This window comes from Myxocyprinus asiaticus, chromosome 19, assembly GCF_019703515.2.
Source record: "Myxocyprinus asiaticus isolate MX2 ecotype Aquarium Trade chromosome 19, UBuf_Myxa_2, whole genome shotgun sequence".
In the NCBI taxonomy this organism is placed as follows: domain Eukaryota; kingdom Metazoa; phylum Chordata; class Actinopteri; order Cypriniformes; family Catostomidae; genus Myxocyprinus; species Myxocyprinus asiaticus.
The window spans coordinates 15,474,459-15,496,436 of NC_059362.1; the positions used below are offsets into that span (position 1 = coordinate 15,474,459).

At 39.2% G+C, this 21,978-nt stretch overlaps 1 protein-coding gene across 3 annotated transcripts; it reads left to right on the forward strand.

Moving 5' to 3' along the window:
- Nucleotides 1–572: 572 nt before the first annotated feature.
- On the forward strand, nucleotides 573–18,419 carry si:dkey-239i20.4. Of its 3 annotated transcripts, XM_051645630.1 has the most exons (10): nucleotides 573–761; nucleotides 1,735–1,788; nucleotides 4,363–4,507; nucleotides 7,849–8,037; nucleotides 8,373–8,538; nucleotides 13,659–13,801; nucleotides 16,124–16,323; nucleotides 16,479–16,831; nucleotides 17,022–17,094; nucleotides 17,226–18,419. In XM_051645630.1, exons 2-10 carry the CDS (start codon nucleotides 1,781–1,783, stop codon nucleotides 17,593–17,595), a joined length of 1,647 nt encoding a protein of 548 aa, XP_051501590.1. In that variant the 5' UTR covers nucleotides 573–761; nucleotides 1,735–1,780; the 3' UTR covers nucleotides 17,596–18,419. The 3 variants fall into 3 exon arrangements, with proteins under 3 accessions (XP_051501590.1, XP_051501591.1, XP_051501592.1); XM_051645631.1 differs by lacking the exons at nucleotides 573–761; nucleotides 1,735–1,788 and adding an exon at nucleotides 2,613–2,729; XM_051645632.1 differs by lacking the exons at nucleotides 573–761; nucleotides 1,735–1,788 and having other exon boundaries at nucleotides 4,414–4,497.
- The last annotated feature ends 3,559 nt before the right edge of the window (nucleotides 18,420–21,978 follow it).

Consider the following 21,978-nt stretch of genomic DNA (forward strand, 5'->3'; position numbering starts at 1 on the left):
AAACTCAAAAAAGCAAATAAAGACAGCATAAAGACGGCGCTATAGGAACTGTAATCGAGCTTGAAATCAGGGTCGCCAAGGAGACTGCTGATGTCAAGATTTATTGTGAAAAAGGAGTTACATTTTGGTCTGTTCTCACCCGAAATCAATTAGATCGCTTAAAGGCACAGTCACAGTTTTCCTTTGCATTCTAAAAATTCCATCATCAAAATACAGTCATCTCAATGGTAATCCACACGATCGTAATCTCATGTGGTGGACTGCCTGTGGCAAAGAATTTCCCCTCGCAGATTTCCAGTGGAGTTCAAGTTTGGTGAACTTTGACAGGTGAATTCACCATGTTGACCAATAGGAAGTTGCTTGGTTTGGCAGTGACCTCTGTGTGAGCGTTGCTTCGTACACAGCTACACTGAATATACACAATAGTCAAGGAAATCATTTTAGTGCTGTGTTTCTTTTTAACATCACTCTCTCAGAGTATAAATTGCAGCATTAAAAAGAGGCTGTTTGGCAATTATTTGGTAGTTGCACACGCCTTCTTTGCCCACGGAATTACGCTGTGCAAAGGTTAATGTGGCTGCACCTTAAGAAGACGGATTAAACCACTGGAGTCTTATGGATTACTTTTTTGCTGCCTTTATGTGATTTTTGGAGCTTCAACGATCTGGTCACCATTCACTTGCACTGAGATATTCTTCTAAAAGTCTTCGTTTGTGTTCAGCAAAAGAAAGCAAGTCATACACATCTGGGATGCCATAAGAGTGAGTAAAGGATGAGAGACTTTTCATTTATGGGTGAAATATCCCTTTTAAGTTGTGTAACAGAAGTACCCTGAGAAATAAATGACTAAATAGCCTTTACAACCTGTTACAAGAGCCACCTTTTTAATTAAGTTTAATATTTTTTGCAGTAATCTTACTTGAAAGACAAGACTTTAGTGAAATAGACCATTTGAAATGCCTTTCTGAGGCAGTTTTAGGAATGGCTCTGAGTTGAGGTCAATATGTAGCTAGACAAAGACACTTAAAACTGTTTTCGAACAACCAACCAAACCCTTAATGTGGTTTTGGAATGTAGTGAGAACAGGATATTAAAAATGTACATCATAGGGAAAAATTATTCTTTTATGAATGTATGTTTCAAACTATACTGTCAACTTTTCCTCCTTTGAAACATTCCAGCTTGTGCCAAAACATTTGTTTACTAGCCTGTTTTGGTGTATAAATCATGTTCTGACAGGTCCCATATCATGTTTCAAAATGTGTTCATGGGAACAGAGCACATTAAATGCTGTGTGATAGACTAGACAGAAGTACACCGACATCTATTGTTCTTACCAAGCATGTAGATCAGTTTGTGTGATAACAGCTTTTAGGTTAACTTTTGGATTGCCATTTTTTATTGCTTTGTTACAACTAGTGGTATAAAACTATCATGAGTAATGGAGCTTTTGAGGCTAATGGATCATCTTAAGTCAGTTCATGATACATTTGGTAATTTCGTTTCATAATAGAGGATCTGAATGTAGATGAGGTGTTTAATTTGGAAATGGTGTCGCTCAGTGGTTTTGGTGGCGAAATAATGCTGCAGTGACCTCTGTTGGTCAAATTTAAGACTTACACTGCAAACTATACTACACTTTAAGACTGTCTTGTGGTTTTCAAATTCATATTTAAGAGTAAATTTAACAGAAAGTTTCATTTGCAGGACACTATATTAATATTCCATTTACAGGTATGAAGAGGCTTTAAACAAAACAGTCTATGGTGAAAGATAAAGCATGATCAGGTGAGGTCATGGTCAACATACTATCATACATACTAAGTTTCATTATGATAATGACAAAAAAACAAGGGCTTCTAATGAATGTTGTCCATCCCTTTCAGTCCCGGATTTATCTGTCCTTTCCACAATTATCATCTCACACAAATGCAAATGGCATTTGACAAAAATTGAAATTGAACAAATGAATATTGAAAAAAAATATGTATTTAAAAAATTATCTAATTAATCGCCAAACAGCTGATTTCCTCTCAGACATTGATTTTTGCCTAAATTGTTTAACTGGTTAATCTTGGTGCATTTTTGGGCTGCCGCTTGCAATTTTTCACACTCAAATATAAAAGCTCGCCATTCAAAAATACTGTGGTCTAATAAAAAAAAAAAAAAAAAAAACTGCTATCATTTTTCAGACACTTTCATTTATGAATTAAATTAATCCTGGTTAACTGTGCATAGCGAATTTCTACAATGGCATTGGGAACCGAAAACTAAGTTGTTTGAAATATGTGGCATCCAGGCCACTAGGGGTCAGTGTTAGCCAATGTAAGCCACTTCGACATACTTCAGAAAATGACTGAGTGCACTTTAAAGGTGCAATATGTAACAATTTTCATGTAATATTCGCCTTTTTTTTTTTTTTTTTTTTGCCAATGTGTGAACGGCTTGTAAAGCAACTTAAAAAATGAGCCCTTCCCGGACTCCCTAGGTTGCCTATTAAAGCCTGTAGACTGATTTTCACGCGAAGGGAGCGGGTCGCTTTTGCCGGGAAAATCCAAAGGATGTGACGTTTATGCGCGCTCCCGAGAGCCTTGCCTCAGTAATTGCTTCTCTTCCGCTATTCAACAGCATCAACAGACAGTCTGCAACGCTAGGTAACGTTATCTTAGAGATGGAATCCAGCAAACGTCCGGCTCCCAGCACAACACCGACTCCTACACAAACTCAGAGTAAGCCAAAACAACAACAACAAAAAAAGCATTTATCTACTGAATCCCGTCTGGCTAAGCGGGAATGTGATCGTGGTCGAGCGAAGACTAGAGTGAACATCGGCAGGGCATTTGATCCCTGGAGGGACCTTCGTTCAATTTTGGGGATCAAAACCAGTTTTGGGAATCAAAACAGACCCTGAATTGCCGTTCTTCTTATTGGACAGGAAAGCTTACATAACTTACAAAAGCATGTGAAATATAGTGCCATTAGGATTGATCTGTGTAATTTTAGCTAACTTGATCTTGCTTGCTAACGCTGATTAATTGCAAGCTACCTTGCTTCGTAACTTTCAAATAATTTCAACGATATTCTCTTTATGCTAAAAGTCAGGTATACAGAATAAATGTAATTAAAAACGCTGGTTTCTTGATCGTAGTACAACATATGACATACAAAACATACAATAGTGCAACATAACATAACAGTGCAACAGTAAACTGTCTGGTATAGTTCGGTAGTATGTATCTGTATGTGTGTATCAGTATACTATGTTAGCTGATAAGTAGTTTTAGTTTAGTCTCAAAGTTTATAGTAAAACAATCATAACTGTGTAATTTTAATCATGCTACCTCATCTGTCAGCATAATACTGGTGGATCACATTCAGTCTCTTTGTATGTTACGACATTGTTTTGGCCGATGCTTGCATCCCTATGGAGTGTGTGCGCGAGCACGAGCAACAGGTAGCTGACTGCAGTTCATTTAACAGCCACAGGTGTCATTAATAACAAGGGTTTCTTAATCTTACATACTGCACCTTTAAGTCAAATGACTCTGGGGCAAAGTGGTAAACCTACAATTTACAGTACATCACACCTTGCATCAGCCCACCAGCTAAAACCCTTTCACCTTCATAATTTAAAGGGATAGTTCACCCTAAAATGAAAATTCTTTCATTATTTACTCACCTTCATGCCATCATGCAAGATATGTATGACTTTCTTTCCTCTGTTGAACACAAACAAGATTTTTAGAGGACTGTCTCAGCTCTGTAGGTCCATACAATGCAAGTGAATGGTGACAGAAACTTTGAAGCTCCAAAAAGGATATAAATGCAGCATAAAAGTAATCCATATGACTCTAGTGGTTTAATCCATGTCTTTTGAAGTGATCCAATCAGTTTTGGGTGAGAACAGTCTAAAATATAACTTTTCCACTGTAAATCTGGCCATTGCAGTCTCTTGGCACGATCATGATTTGAAGCTCGATTACACTTCCTATAGTGCTTGACACATGTGCAGAGCGCTAGATGGTGCTAGGAAGTGTAATGAAGCTTGAAATCTTGATTGCCCAGGAGACTGTTGATGTCAAGATTTACATTGAAAAAGGAGTTATATTTTGGTTTAATCCATGTCTTCTGAAGCGTTCTAAATGATTTTTGGTTTTAGACTGTTCTCACCCAAAACTGATTGGATCACTTCAAAAGACATGGATTAAACCACTAAAGTCATATGGATTACTCTTATGCTGCATTTATATACTTTTTGGAGCTTCAAAGTTTCATGGGACTGTACACTGTGCTCTAACTATTAAAAACTGAACAACATTCACATGACCTTTTCATTTCTGTATATGACCATTCCTTGTCTAGACTGACGTGCAGCATGGCTAAGCGTGTTGCTGTGATTGGAGCTGGGAGCTCTGGACTGGTTTCCATCAAATGCTGCTTGGATGAAGGATTGGAGCCAATGTGTTTTGAGAGCAGTGATGACATTGGAGGACTTTGGTATTTTAAGGTCAAGATTTGCTTAAAGTCAATGAAGTGAATACATGCACAACTGATATTAAAGGAATAGTTCACCCAAAATAAAAATTCTGTCTCACCCTCATATCCTTCCAAAACTATGTTTTTATAATTCCATGGAACAAAAAAAAAGGGGGATATTTAGCAGAATGTTCATGCTGCTCTTTTCTATACAATGAAAGTGAATGTGCACTGGGGTTGCTGAGCTCAAAACATGACAAAGCACCATAAAACTACCATGAAAGTGGTCTATATGGGTTGTGCTGTATTCCAAGTCTTCTGAAGACATTCGATAGTTTTCTGTAGAAAATAGACCAAAATTAAACATTTTCACTGAAAATAGTCCACTCCACCATAGCTCTATTTACTCACCCTCATGCCATCCCAGATGTGGATGTCTGTCTTCTGCTGAACAATGCCTTTAATTGGCTCCTTCATTCTGTTTCCGAAGCAAATATCGATATATATGCAATTCAACGCAAAAAATATTTTGCCTTATTTTTAAGATTTACACTTTTAAATTTCATAAAATGTCCTTTTAGTTTAAAAAAAAAAAAAAAAGGATTACTCAATTCAATTTTATGGGATTTTGACATTAAATGTGTAAATCTTAATTATATTTGAGTGAATGGGATTTAGTTTGATTAATCATCCTATCCTGTAATTTGATATAAAAAAAAAAAAATTGATATGGCAGCCCTAATTTGTCTTTTTGTTTTTTTATTTAACAAACCCAGTACCCATTTACTGTAATTCTATGGAAAATCGCAGCCAGGACCTCCTGCAAAACATCTCCCCTTGTGTTCCACGGAAAAATCTGAAACTGGTATTTGGAACTGAATGATGGTTGTTTTTTTTTTTTTTTTTTTTTTTTTTTTTATTGATTCAAAGAAAAAACACAACAGAGAAAAGCACAACACATACACACCAAATCAACATTTAACTTTTAACACCCACTAATATTCCTCCCCAAACACAACCCCACCCTAATCCCAACGAACACCCCTGTGGTCACATAAAATAATCCACACACAAAATAAAATTTTTTTTTTTTTTAAAATCCCATCCCTTCCCCGAGAGTCCCCCAAAACTGCCAAATACAATACCTACCCCACTTTCTGAAAAACAAGTCCCCAAACCCCAGCCTTCTACCTGCCATCTCCTCAAAAGCTGCCACCCTCCCCATCTCCGCACACCACTCCGGAAATGGTGGTACTCCGTCCGACTTCCATCCCCTTAAAATAATTTGTCTGCATATCATAATACTAGTCAGAACCCAATTTTTTTATATATTTGTCCCCCAAATTTATGACCACCCCATCACCCAAAATACAAAGTCTGGGGCAAAGTAAAATTTGAGTGCCCAAAACATCACACAAATAACTCTGAACCTTCAACCAAAATCTTGGATCTTAACACACCCCTAAAAGACATGGGTTGTGTCTCCATCTTCTGATTGGCTTCGCCAGCAGGTGGATGTGTCTTTAAGACCAAGCCTATACAATCTAGAGGGGGTCCAACAGAATCTATGTAAAATCTTGAATTGCATAAGGTGCACCCTTGCATCTCTAGATACAGACTTGACGTTTTTTAGAATCCTAGCCCACACTCCCTCCACTAATACCAAGTTTAATTCTCTTGATAAAAGTTAAAGCTCCATCCCCCAGACTCTGAAATAGCAGGGAGTAATACACTAATGCCTCATGACCTTTTTCAAAAGCAGTAATCACCTCTCCCAATGTATCTGCCACTTTAGGGGTGTGTGTGCTACTCCCAAAAACAATACAGAGCAGGTGGCGCAGCTGTAAATACCTATAAAACTGAGATCTGGGAATCACAAAATGATGAACCCAATTCTCAAAAGATCGCAACACTCTGCTCTCATATAGGTCACCGAGTGTATTAACCTCCCTCACAATCCACTCTGACCAACAGAAAGGGCACTTATTAACACGTAATTTAGGGTTCAGCCATATGCTTGAGGCAACATTTAAATAAATGTCCAAATTAAACACTCTGGACACTTTTGTCCATACCGAGTGCAAATGCAAGATAACGTGGTATAACTTAACTTCTCAGATTAGTTTGATAGAACTAATTTTTTGGATAGTTTTTTTAATGTTTTTGGAGTCTCCTTATACAGTATACAGTATTATGACACAATTTCCTCACCTGTTTAACATCTCCTGTTTCACATCGCCTTGTTATTTCAACTCGTCAAATTGTTATTAGTCTTAAATTGCCCCTGTCCCAACTTTTTTGGAGCGTGTTGCAATCATCTGAATTAAACTTACTGTACATTTTCCAAAAAAACAAACAATAAAATTCACAAGGTAAAACATCATATAATGTGTAGTTGTAGTACTTTCAATATAGCAAAGGGTGAATATAATTTACAAATCACTCCATTTTGTTTTTATTAACCATTTTCATACTGTCCCAACTTTTTTGGAATTGGGGTTGTAGAGAAATGTAATGAAGCCCACCTGCCCACATCGCTCAATCACACAAATTTGCTGGGAATAAAATGCCCAAATACTTAATGCCCTGTTTGGGCCACTGGAAGGCACCAGGTTGAAAAGCCATTACTGGGCAGTATGCTGTCAGAGCCAAAGCTTCGGGTTTAGACCAATTAACTCTGTATGCTGAGAATTTAGAAAGGAATTAATAATCCTGGAGAGGCAAGGCATAGATCTAGTAGGGTCAGAGACGAATAATAAAATATAATCTGTGTAAAGCAGAAGCTTATGCGCCACACCTCCCGCCACCACCCCTGAAAAAACCTTCTTCCTTTCTTATGCTGCTAGTGGTTCTATAAAGTAACAATAAAAGTACTCCCGAACCTGTACATTTCCAAAATGTTAAAAGGATAATCCCATTCTACCATATCAAACGCCTTTTCGGCATCAAGTGAGATGGCAGTGACTGGAGTCTGATCATTCACCACTGACCACATTGATGAAACGCATAATGTTATCAGAAGAGCTGCGGCCCTGAATGAACATCACCTCATCTGTATGTATAAGAGATGTCACAACTTTACTTAATTGGTTAGCCAGAATTTTTGACAAAATTTTGCTGGATCAGGGAAATTGGATGGTAACTCTTACACTCGCTTGGATCTTTGTCCTTTTTAAGAATCAGACGGATCCGGGATGTGTCATGGTTAGCGGAAGCTTTCTATTCTTCAATGATTCCAATGATGGTTGGTTAATGACACATATTTATTTGTTTCTGGGTGAACCATTCCTTTATACAACATTAATAGGCTGGTTGTGATTTGTAGCTGTACTCCTATGAACGATTTAACAGTGTCCTTCACTACTTTCCCAGGAAAAACCAGAGACAGAGCGTTCCAGCATTTATCGTTCACTCACAGTGAATACTTCAAAAGAGATGATGTGCTACAGTGATTTTCCTGTGCCAGATCATTACCCAAACTACATGCACAACTCCCTGGTCCTGCAGTACTTAAAACTCTACGCCGAGCACTTTAACCTGTTCAAATACATTCACTTCCAGGTTATCACCATAACCTAATCCTCTGTTTATGCATACATTGTCTGTCACAGTGGCTCCAATAACTATTTGGACACTTGACTTAAGTCATACTTAATGTATGAATTTTAATGCATAAAATAACAATATGACCAACCAAGTGTCATCCGCAAACAAATGCTAGACTTTCACTTTTGTTGTATTTAATTTTAACCTACTGGTTCAAGGTGATTTTATTGGATGTATGAAGTCAATTATCCTCAAGTTCACACAGGTGTACTACCATGGTGTTTGATTATAAGAACCATCTTATTATAATGACATGCAACATTTAAGCTCTGTGTTTGTATCTGTTTCAGACCACAGTCTGCAGTGTGAGGCAGAGGCCTGATTTCTCTGACTCTGGTCAGTGGGTGGTGGTGACCGCACACAGAAATGGACGAGAGGAGACGCATGTTTTTGATGGTGTGCTCGTGTGTGCAGGGCTCTTCACACAACCCATCACCCCACTCTCAGCCTTCCCAGGTGCACACCTGATATATCACTATAATCTGTCGCATATCACTACATCATTAAATCATGTAAATCATGAAAATATAGTAAGTGATCTCTTGTGATTTATTTATTTATTTTTTGTGATTAACATTTTTTATTGATTCAACCATTAAATAGCAGAACACACATATACAGAATCAATATCCAATGAATAAATGTCAGAATTAAACAGTCTGGACCCTTTTGTGCATACCAAGTTCAAGTGCGAGATAACGGGATGTAACTTAGCTTCTCCGATTAATTTGATAGAAAGGCTCTGCAGTGGCGAAATAGGGGCAAGAACTTCCTGTTCTATACAGAACCAGGGAGGGGCTCTCTCAGGTGGAAGCGACCAATGAGCCAAATGTCTGAGACCGAATGAATAATAATAAAATAAAATCTTGGGTAGGCCTAGCCCACCTTTGTCAGTTGGCCTATGTAACTTATTGAAATGTAATTTGGGACGCTTACCATTCCAAATGAAGGACTTCGCTATGCTATCAAATTACTTGAAATAAGAGAGGGGGACATCTACAGGGAGAGGCTGCAGTAAGTAATTGAATTTTGGAATTCAATTCATTTTAATAACATTAACCTTCCCAATCATAGATAAATGTAATGAAGCCCACCTGCCCACATCGCTTGAAAACCGTTTTATTAAGGGGTCAAAATTAACTGTAACTAAATCACACAAATTTGCTGGAAATAAAATACCCAAATACTTAATGCCCTGTTTGGGCCACTGGAAAGCACCCGGGTGGAAAGCCGTTTCTGGGCAGTACGCTGTCAGAGCCAAAGCTTCGGATTTAGACCAATTGACTCTATATCCTGAAAACTTAGAAAAGGAATTAATAATTCTGTGGAGGCAAGGCATAGATCTACTGGGGTCAGAGACAAATAATAAAATATAATCTGCATAAAGCAAGATTTTATGCGCCATACCTCCCGCCACCACCCCTGGAAAATCATCCTCCTTTCTTATCGCAGTTGCTAATGGTTCCAGGGCAAGACAGAACAATAATGGGGAAAGAGGGCAACCCTGCTGGGTGCCCCTATCCAGAGTAAAATAATCTGAAATTAATTCATTTGTTTGTACCACCGCTAGTGGGTGTCTATAAAGTAACTTAATCCATCCAATAAACGTACTTCCGAACCCGTATATTTCCAAAACCTTAAAAAGATAATCCCATTCTACCATATCAAATGCCTTTTCAGCGTCAAGTGAGATGGCATCGACCGGAGATTGTTCATTCACTACTGACCACATGATATTGATGAGACGCCTGATGTTATCAGAAGAGCTGATAACCTCGAATAAACCCCAACTGATCTATATGTATAAGAGATGTCATAACTTTACTTAATCGATTAGCCAGAATTTTTGACAACATTTTTACATCTAACTGGATCAGGGAAATTGGATGGTAACTTTTACACTCGCTTGGATCTTTGTCCTTTTTAAGAATCAGACTGATCCGGGCTTCTGTCCATTCTTTAATGATTCAGTATAAACTTCTAGCAAAAGTGGAGCCAGTTCTGTAGCATAAGATTTGAAAAACTCAGCGGCAAAGCCGTCAGGCCCCGGAGCCTTACCTGTAGGTAAGGCCTTAATAACCTCACCAAGCTCAGAATCAAGAGTATTTTTTTGCTCAGTCGTCAGTTTAGGGAGATCTAATGGTTCCACAAAGTTTCTAATATCTTCATCAGTAGTAGAATTCTTTAAAAGCATTATAAATATCAGTGGCCGAGGTAAATATTTCACCACCAGCAGATTTCACTGATGGAATGGTAATAAAAGAGTCTCTCTACTTTATATATCTAGCCAAAAGTTTTACTGCTTTGTCCCCTGACTCAAAGTATGACTGTCTTGCCCTGAATAACCAAAACTCCACTTTCCGTGACAAAATAGTATTATATCTGTATTTCAATCGAGTCAATTCTCTGAGGCCATTGGATGACAAATGGCGCTTCAGCTATGCCTCTGCATTTTTAATATTTTCTTCCAACTCCACAAGTTCTCGTGCTTTTGATTTTTTGGTAAATGAGGCATACTGTATGATCCGGCCCCTAAGAACCGCCTTAAGTGCCTCCCAAGCCACGCCCACAGTGGATACTGAGGACCAGTTGGTCTCCATATAAACATTGATTTCAGTCTTTAACATTTGTTGGAATTCAGAATTTTGCAAAAGGGACACATTAAGGCGCCAACTATATGATTTATTTTTCTCCGTATGTGGCACCACCTCTAAACTCACCAGGGCATGATCTGAGACTAAAATGTTTCCAATTGAGCAATCCACAACAGATCAAATGAGGGACTTGGATATAAAAAAAAAATCTATTCTAGAATAAATCTTATGGACTGATGAAAAAAATGTATAGTCCCTACCAGATGGGTTCAAAAGTCTCCAAATATCTGTAAGACCAAGATTTTTACACATCCTGTGAAGCGTCAGTGTTGCTCTAGGGGGCTTACACACTTTTGCTTCACTATGATCAAGGACTGAATCCATCAAAAGATTAAAGTCTCCTCCCAATATTATATCATGAGGGGTGCCAGCGGCTTGCAACATCCCTTCAAGATCTATAAAAAAGCCCTGATCATTAGCATTAGGTGCGTAAATATTAGCCAAAATCAACCTTTGCCCCTGAATTTCAGCTAAAACAATAATGACTCTTCCTAATTTATCTTTAATCTGTTTGAGACATTTGAATTGTAAATGTTTATTTATCAATATAATGACTCCCCTACTCTTACTTGAGCCAGCACTAAAAAAAACATCTCCACCCCATATCTTCCCAAATGTTCTGCTTCCTGCGGAGAAAGGTGTGTTTCTTAAAGAAACACTATATCATATTTCTTACATTTAAGAAAAGAAATAACCTTCCTTCTTTTTATGGGATGCCCCAACCCATTCACATTCCATGTGGAGAGAGATAGTACACTCATATTAACAACTGACATATTGATATAATAAAAAAAATAAACTGTGTGTCAAAAACAAGATTATACAGACCACATTCTCCATTAGTGAAACAATCAAACCCCGAACTTCCCCCCGAACAAAACAAACATAAAAAAGAAAAACATGCGCATTAACCCCGCACACGAGAGTGCCAACCAGCGACAATCCCTCTAAACTCAAAAGGTCCATGAATGCCCACGAGCCCCCATGGCAACTTTGCCATAGGATTGCACAATTTTGCCTCACAAATTTGTGAAGCAAAATTACATAACAGAAAATACTTTGTAAAATAAACCCCAGCCAAAAGGAAGAATGAACACAAAGGACAAGTAGATTAATTCACAGAACTGTTTTAAAGGTGTGATCCTCCACAAAACAAATTTCAGCTGATATAAAACCCTTCAGATTCCTCGGACAGACAAACGAATGTTCAGTGAGCCAGCCATTATGAGTTCAGCGGATGATGTAATCATTCCAGTGTCCCGTAAAAATACTCAACAAAACAAACTCCAGCCAGCAACAGGCATAAGCACGAAGAATGAACAGATTAATCCCCAGCTTTTCCAAGGGAGTATTATTCAACGGAACAAGCTCCAGCCGCTAGGCGGAGCGAACACATAAAGAGACAAAACCGACATCCCGGTTCCCCAGATGGTCAAGCCAATTCACTCGGAGGCCGCATAAAAGTATATACCATGACTTACTCAATCCGTCAACTTTATAAAAGACATCCTTTGTGTGAGCATGTAGATATTTTGCGGTCATCTGTAGTGTCCACTCTCAAACTGGCCTGGAACTTCCATGCAAAAGTAATCTTCCGTCAATGCAAAAGCTTCTTTAAGGAAAGTGTTATTCACAAAACAAACTCCAGCCGCTAGGCAGAGCCAATGCAAAAAGAAACCAAAATGACGCCCAGCTTCCTCAAAAGCCAGAGAAAGTACAGGGAGTCGACCCACTCACATGAGAAACATCCAATGGTTTACTCACCCACTGAGTCTATAAAAGACATTGCCTGATTGGGACATGTACATACTTTGCGACCGTCCTTCGTTTCTATTTTCAGTTTGGCCGGGAACATCAATGCAAAAGTGATCTTACGCTGATGCAAGAGTTTCTTGCATTCCTTGAACCGATCACGTTTCTCTCTTGTCGAACTCGCAAAGTCCGGGAACAAGAAAATATTATGATTCCTCCAAGAAAGCTTTCCTTTGCTCCTCGCCTGGCGCAACACGAAATCTTTATCGGATGACCTCAGAAATTTGGCCAGGATCGATTGGGGCCTGTCTCCCTCAGCAGATCTCCGAGCAGGGACTCTGTGAGCTCACTCGATTTCCAGCTTGTGGCCTGTTATGTCGAGCAGATTCAGGAAGAGCTCGTCTAGGAATTTCACCATATCTCTGCCCTCCTCATGCTCAGGAATTCCAACAATTCTGACGTTATTCCTGCGGCTTCTATTCTCAAGATCTTCAAGCTTTTCAAGAATATGTTCCAGATCAACTTTAGTCCCGGGCGGATTAGCGGATAATTCCCTCTCCGAAGATTCCGGAAAATCGATTCGTTTCTCAGCATCTGACACTCTTGTAACTAACTCAGAGAATTTTATTTCCATCGCCGTAATCGATCGACGTATTACAGCGAGATCCTTCAAGTCAGCAAGAACCTTCATCAGCATCACCGATATGCTGGACAACTGACGCTGGATCTCTTCTCCTGCCGCGCCATCCAAATCGAGTCTCCGGTCTGAAGGCCTGTCGGGGCTTTCATCCTGAACACGCAAGTGTCTTTTAATGTCTCCAGAGCCCGATGATTTTGACTTCTTTGTCATGTTTTACCTCAAAGAGCAAATGTGTAACTGGGTGTATTGAATTTCACCAGATTATAACATGAGAATATTTAAAAATTTAGCAAAGTGCGCAGAGCTCGTCGTTCACACGTCTGCTTCTTGCATGGCGTCATGTGACCTCCCTCTTGTGATTTATTTTTTAAATAAATAGCACTTAATTTGATTTTTATCAAATGCAATGCCATGCATAATTTTGATGTGTGTGTCTTTGTGTGTGTCTTAATTGTCCAAATTCTTTTTAGGGTCACCGTATATAGATGGACCGTGTTGCTTACTTTTTATTGTAAATTTGTCTGCTACAGGTATTGATACATTCCCAGGGACATTTGTCCACAGTTGGGAATACAAGGACCCTGATCCTTACCGTGGGAAGAGAGTTGTGATAATTGGGATTGGGAATTCTGGAGGGGACATTGCAGTGGAGCTCAGCAGAATGTGTGAGAAGGCAAGCAGTTTTAAGCCTAATATCAAACATGCCTCATTCCATAACAATGACATACAATGGATACAGTGTCCCATCAATTGACCTCTATGCAGTCTTGTTTACTCTTGCTCGGGTGATATCAACATAAAGATTTGGTAACACTTTACAATAAAGTTCTATTAGTTAAATTTAGTAAATGCTTTAGGAGTCATGAACTAACAATGAACAATATTTTTATAATTATTTATTTATTATTATTAATCTTAATGTTATAGTCAATTGTTCATTTGTTAGTTTCTAATGCTTTAATGTTAAAGGTCCAATACAAGTTTAGCTTAATCGTCAGCATTTGTGGAATAATGCTGATACCACAATTTCTACTCATCCCTCCTTTTCGTTAAAAAAAAAAAAAGTCAAGGTTACAATGAGGCAATTACAATGAAAGTGAATAGGGCAAATTTTTGGAGGGTTTAAAGGAATAGTTCACCCAAAAATGTTAATTCTCATTTACTCACCCTCATGACATCCCAGATGTGTATGACTTTCTTCCTTCTGCTGAACACAAAGATTTTTAGAAGAATATCTCCGCTCTGTAGGTCCTCAATGCAAGTGAATGGTGACAAATTTTATAGCTCCAAAAAGCACAAAGGCAGCGTAAAAGTAGTCCGTAAGACTCCAGTGATTAAATCTATATCTTCTTAAGCGATACGATGTGTGGGTGTGAAACGGATTAAAATTAAGTACGTTTTTTTTCCATAAATTCTCCTCCCTGCTCAGTAGGTGGCAATATGCACGAAGAATGCAAATCACCAAAAAATAATGTGAAAGTGAAAGTGGAGATTGACAGTAAAAAAAGGACTTTAATATTGATCTGTTTCTCACTCACACCCCTCATACTGATTCTGAAGACATGGATTTTACCACTGGAGTCGTATGGATTACTTTTATGCTGCCTTTATGTGCTTTTTGGTGCTTTAACGTTTTGGTCACCATTCACTTCACTTTCATTGAGGATCTACAGAGCTGAAATATTCTTCTAAAAATCTTCATTTGTGTTCTGCAGATGAATGAAAGCCATACACAGTTCTGAGATGACATGAGGGTGAGTAAATGATGAGAGTATATATATATATATATATATATATATATATATATATATATATATATATATATATAATTGTTTTGAGTGAACGAAAATGTTTTTTTTTTATTATTATTATTAAAAAAATATATATTTCATTCTTCTGTTAAACGTTGTGTATTTGATTTTGAGAAGTTTGTTTAAATTGTCATTTTTACTGTGGTTTTGGGGTGTACAACATCACGTTGTCATGGCAACGAAGTTGTAGAATTTGATAATTTTACACAGAAAAGTTTAGTAAGTGATTTATATCACACTAAAATCATGTTAAAATGCATATTGTTTGTCTCGTGGCTATACAACAGTGACTATTTTCATGTTTGCAGATTATCCCCATTCACTTCCATTGTAAGTGATTTAATGTAACCCAAAGTTCTTATATATGTGAAAAGGAACCAGTCAACATTTTTTGGTAATCAACACTATGCCACAGATCCTGCCAATTGAGCTTACCTTGTATTGAACCCGGAAATTTCCTTAAACATATTCAGTATATGTTGATAGTGTGGTTATCCAGGATTAATAAGTGCTGAAAAAGAATTAATTGTTAAAATTTACCCAAATAATGTTAACAAATACAACCTTATTGTAAATGTTACTGAAGACATTTTTCTTTTATTTTATTTTTATAATTCAATCAGTGGTCAACCAGTTTGGATTTTTCAATGGCTGATTCTTAAAGGAATATTCCGCGTTCAATAAAAGTTTAACTCAATCTACCGTATTTGTGGTATAATGTTGATTACCAGAAAATAATTTCGATTTATCCCTCCTTTTCTATAAGTAAAAAACAAAACAAAAAAAAAAACAATCTGGGTTTCAGTGAGGCACTTACAATGGAAGTAAACGGGGCCAATTCGTAAACGTAAAAATACTCACTGTTTCAAAAGTATAACCACAACACATAATAAACTTTTCTGTGTAAAGTTATATCCAGTTTTACTACTTTGTTCCCATGATGATGTAATGTCAACAAACCCTAAAATGACTATTAAAATTACAAAGTAACAACTTTACTGCTCAAATAAAGCATGAGTATTAATGGAAGAATTCATGTAAGTGCTTGTATAAAATAATAAGCTTCACATTTCTGCGTTTAAACTATTATATCTGGACACCACAATCTGGATATGTGGTGGTTATTGCCTTGTTTCTCCACATATTTTTTCATGTCAACCGGTTCTTTTTCACTCCCTTTATAGACATTCCTGAGTACCCGTAAAGGTGCCTGGGTCATGGGTCGCATGTCCAGTAGAGGACTCCCTCTGGATATGATCATGATCAGACGAATATGGGACCTGATATCTCGCCTCCTGCCTCGAGGTCTGCTCAACTGGATCGGGGAAAGAGGCCTTAATCAGAAATATGACCATAAACTGTATGGACTAAAGTCTAAGCTCAGGTAACTGACAAAACGTTTTACATCAAAACACGATATCCTAAACCTATTCAAAGTCTCACTACTAACCAAGGATTGCAGCATAATTTACATAAAGCAATTAATTTAATGCACCAATTTATTTAAAAATGTACCCCTCTTTTATTCTGGATTTACAGAATGTTTGATGACCGTCCTGTTGTCAATGATGACCTCCCAGGTTGTATTCTTGTAGGAGGACTGGTGATGAAATCAAATGTGCAAAAGTTCCAAGGCTCAACGGTTGTATTCGATGATGGGACTGCTGAGAAGATTGATGCTGTGATCTTCTGCACTGGATATAATTATACATTCCCTTTTCTTCCTGCCACCTTATACTCTGGTCCTGATGGGAAACTTCCCCTCTATAAAAGAGTCTTTCCCCCATCTTTAGAGTGCCCAACACTGGCCATCATGGGCCTGTTCCAGACCAAAGGGCCAATCATGCCAGCTGTAGAACTGCAGGCACGCTGGGCCACCAGGGTCATCGCAGGTAAAAAAAGAAGAAAAAAAAGAGACAAAGTCACTAATTAGAAGGTGTTGTCTATGTGCTTTTGGGAGTGTAGTGTCTATATATAGAAGATCAATGGGGTTGTCAGTAATAACAACTGAAAGCATTCTATAAAGAATCATAGGATACTGTTTCAAAAACTTTTGTTTTAAATCTCTTTCTGTTCTTGAAGGGCTAAACCATCTTCCTCCAGCAGAAAAAATGTACAAAATCATTGGGCAAGTGAGCAGAGCAAATTTGAAGAAGTAATTATTTTTAACATTAATGATATTTTCAAATAGATTTTAACTTAATTACTATTTTTAAATATGTATCTGCTTAAATCACTTCACATTTGCTTTGCTGATTTGACCATTCCTCTATGGTCTCTTTACAGACACCACTGTCCCAACCAGGCTGACCTTCAAGTGGAATTTATTCCTTATCTAGACAGCATAGCAAAGGAAGTGGGTGTCCGTCCCAACATTCCTTGGCTGCTCCTGAGAGAAACTGCTGTTGGTTTAAGGGTTTTGTTTGGTCCATGCACACCCTACCAGTTTCGGTTAAGCGGACCAGGGCAGTGGAAGGGTGCTCGTCAGGCTATCCTTACCCAATGGGAGCGTGTGGCTAAACCAATGAAGACCCGCCCCATTCCAGAATCACCATTCAATTTGCTATATTGGCTGTGCCTGTCAGGAGGGGCTGCAGTGATTTTTGCCATTATGGCAATGCAAAAGAATATTCCTCCCTCTTTTAGATCCCATTGATAGCTGCTCTAGGACTGAAGGAAGAGTTTAAGACTTTGTGTTAGACAAATGTATTAAAGGAATAGTTCACCCCAAAATGTAAATTCTCTAATTTATTCACTTTCATGCCATCCCAGATGTGTATGACTTTCTTTTTTCTGCTGTACACAAAGATTATAGAAGAATATCAGTAAATGCAAGTGAATAGGTGCCTGTATTTTGAAGCTCCAAAAGCAGATTGAGGCAGCATAAAAGTAATCCATACGACTCCTGTGGTTAAATCCACGTCTTTTGAAGCGATCTGATAAGTGTGGGTTAGAAACGGATCAATATTGAAGTCCTTTTTTACTATCAATCTCCACTTTCACATTCTTCTGTTTCTGGCGATTAACATTCTTCATGCATATCGCCACCTACTGGGCAGGAGGAGAATTTATTGTTTAAAAGGGCTTAAATGTTGCACTGTTTCTCACACACATTTATCATATGGCTTCTAAAGATATAGATTTGACCACTGGAGACTTATGGATTTCTTATGCTGCCTTTATTTGCTTTTTGGAGCTTCAGAATTTTGGTATACATTCACTTTCATTGTATCGATCAACAGAGCTGAAATATTCTTCTTAATCTTTTGTGTTCAGCAGAAGAAAGTCACACATCTGGGAAGGCATAAGGATGAGTAAATTGAGGTTTTTCATTTCTGGGTGAACTATCCCTTTAAAAGGTATATGTGATTTTAGACTTTGTGTATTCTCACAGCTATGTTTTGCATATGTACTTGTTTAATCTAATTCTTTACATTTCAATGACTATATTTATAACTTTTTAATTTTGTGAGAATAAAATAAATCCCCTCAAAACTGGTTTTCATTTTTTAGTCCAAGTCTGTTAGCTATGTCTGATAGTCCATAGTAGTCCAAAGTCTGTTTCTCTTCTGGGAAAAAGATCAGTGATACTGATGACTCCTCTTTCACCCACAGAAGTATACAAATTGGAAATGTGTCAACACAGAAAGAAAACGTTTCCGGTTACACATGTAACCTCGGAGATGAAGGGAACGAGACATTGTGATAAACGCTATGGCGAATTCCTTCTCTGACTTGTTGAAGCCCTTATACAATAATGGCAATCTTGTGATTGGTAATGGTAATTAAGCCCCGCACCTTTAGGTGCGCAGTTGGCCTATAAGCATTGCGAAATCACAATTTCTTCAGATGTTTCTGAATGAGCGACAAGAACGCATCGCTCGGACCTCGAAACACTGTAGTAGTGCGGCCAGCTTTTGTAATGTCTCGTTCTCTTTACATGTGTAACCGGAGACGTTCCCTTTCGATTATGGTTCACTCGACATTGCGATGAATGCTATGGGGACAGAGTCCCATCACGCCACACTACACTACGTCATACATATATGTAGGGGGGCCTGGGTAGCTCAGCGAGTATTGATGCTGAATACCACCCCTGGAGTCGCGAGTTCGAATCCAGGGCATGAATCCAGCCAGGTCTCCTAAGCAACCAAATTGGCCCGGTTGCTAGGGAGGGTAGAGTCACATGGGGTAACCTCCTCATGGTCGCAATTAGGGGTTCTCGCTCTCAATGGGGCATGTGGTAAGTTGTGTGTGGATCGCGGAGAGTAGCATGAGCCTCCCGTGCTGTGAGTCTCCGCAGAGTCATGCACAGCGAGCCACGTGATAAGATGCGCGGATTGAGAAGCAGAGGCAACTGAGACTTGTCCTCCGCCACCCAGATTGAGGTGAGTAACCGCGCCACAACAAGAACCTACTAAGTAGTGGGAATTGGGCATTCCAAATTGGGAGAAAAGGAAAAAAAAGAAAGAAAAAAAAGAATATGTTTAGGAATTCACCGGTCCACAGGATGGTGACTTATTACAGACATGTTTTTAAGTATATAATGAATGACCTCACATGGTGAAAACCAGACAGGCAGTTAATCTTAGCCTGGGAATCTATATGAACTATAAATACACACAGTATAGTTTTTAACCCTTTCATAACCAGAGGTTGGGAAAGAGGTTTTATTCTTAATGGAAGTGCTTGTGACATCTGGGAGGGGTAATTTCAATAACAGCCTACATACAGGCAGCAGTATTAAAATTATATCAGGAAAAAAAAGGGGGCTTGGCGTCACCCACTGGGTGATGGAACAATAAGCTCTCTAGACAGAGAAGATTCATGAAGAAATAGTGCACCTTCAGCACCAGGTTCAAATCCCAAGTTGGGACTGTAGCAGGTCGAGGGGGGTTTAAGCGCCTTGCCCCCCTAAGGAACTTTATGATTAGACAGTGTTTGCCTATAGAGGAGCCAGCCTCTGGGGCATGATCTGCTGAGATAGTCACTATGTAGACCTTTAGCATTGATGGACTAAGACCTGCATCCAGCCACTATTGAAGGAATATAAGGATCTCAGCTATGGAGCAATTCACTGGGTCCTTGCCATGTGAAGAGCACCAATCTGCAAACATAAGGCATTTTAGTGCATATAGGCATCTTATGGATGACGCTATAGCCGGCAAAATGATGTTCATTACTGACTGAGTCAATTCTGGCATGTTCAATGTGCACCATCCAGGGGCCACACGTGCAGGTTCCCAGGATTGGGGAGTATATACATGATGAAATACATGTATTGGGATTACGTATTTAAAATACAAAATATAAGTAACTGTATTCCACTACAGTTACAATTTAAATAATTGGTAATTAGAATAAAGTTGCATTCAAAAAGTATTTTGATTACTGAAGAGATTACTGTGCATTTTATTGTCATTTGTTTCATTTAATATTTAGTCCTTTCAGATGGAAAAGTGTATACATATAAATGATGCGATCCAAAGTGCATTTGAACAGCGGTGAAACACTTTCTTATGATGTGTCACATTCACATGAGCAGACAGAAAAGTAAGTTTGAAGTAAGTTTGGAGCACAAGAAATAGTCACAGTCTGTCTCTCTCATGTCTTCCTAGGACTCTTATTTTGAGTTGGCCACCAGAGCCGTTTTTGCTTTGTGTTTGAAAGTGTGCGTGTGTGAAGCTGAAGTATTTAATAAACACTCAACAGTTCGCTGGCACCTGATTTCTCTCTCCCCTTTATTTTGCAGACTGATGCATCTGACAGGGGGCTGGGCACGGTGCTCTCGCAGGAGGTGGAAGGGGAGGAACGGCCAGTGCTATTTATTAGTCGCAAGCTCTCCTTCAGGGAGACAAATTATAGTACAATCGAGAAGGAGTGTCTTGCGATTAAGTGGGCTGTTCTTACACTCCGATACTACCTGCTGGGGTGAGCCTTCACCCTCTGTTCTGATCACGCTCCTCTGCAGTGGCTCCACCACATGAAGGATACTAACGCGCGGATCACCCGTTGGTATCTGGCTCTTCAGCCCTTAACGTTCGAGGTGATCCACAGACCGGGGGTGCAGATGGTTGTGGCTGACTTTCTCTCCAGAAATGGGGAGGGGGAGCAGGCAGGCCAGATGTTGCCCCGGCCTGAGTCAGCGGTGGGGGTATGTGGCATGGGGGGGGCGTGGTCATGTGTCTGTCTGTGGGAGAGGGAAAACGGTAAGGCTCGTCACCTGGGCTGTAATTACTCTAACACCTGTCTCTCATTACAGTGATGGCAGAGGGAGACCTGATAAGGCTCGCCAGAGCGGCAGAGAGGAGAGAGAGAGTGACCCAGAGCAACTGATCTGCGAGAGAGAGAAAGCTTCTTTGAGTTGGCTACCAGAGCCGTTTTTGCTTTGTGTTTGAAAGTGTGCGTGTGTGAAGCTGAAGTATTTAATACTCAACTGTTCACTGTCTCCTGACTCCTCCATTGCCCACGAACCTATCCTTATCACAATCATATATCCGTGTTCAATCGTTTTTAGCACCCAGTCGTACACACTCGTGAGGGCTCGCCACGCATCCATGTAACGAGACAGTGGGTGCATTGACTCGCTCGCGATAGGAGATAAAGCACCACCCGCCATAGGGAAGTGGTTGAGCATAATGTGTGGGGTGTGAGAAGCGTGAAGAGGAACAGAGAATTATTGAGAATGTGTAAGTGTCTTGTGTAGGCGCAACAAGCACTTTTTTCTTTTTTGTGAAAACATTCTTTATTGACTGGAACACATAGAAACAACATTTTGCAAAGCATCCCATTCCCGACGAACTGCGGTGGGGAAAAGGGGTGAAACACTGTGCGCGTCAAACCAGGCCTTCTTCAGGTCTGGGCAGAGAAGAATGGCGGGCTCTGGGCTCCACTTCATGGGATTGGGCCTGTGAGGAGCACAACTGCCTCCTGGGGTTTATTCAGTCAGCATGGGTTTTTTCTGCCGGGCGCTGACTCGCAGTAGAGCGGGAGCAAACCGGGTGAGAGGAAGAGCTACTTCTCTTTGGTAAGAAGTGCT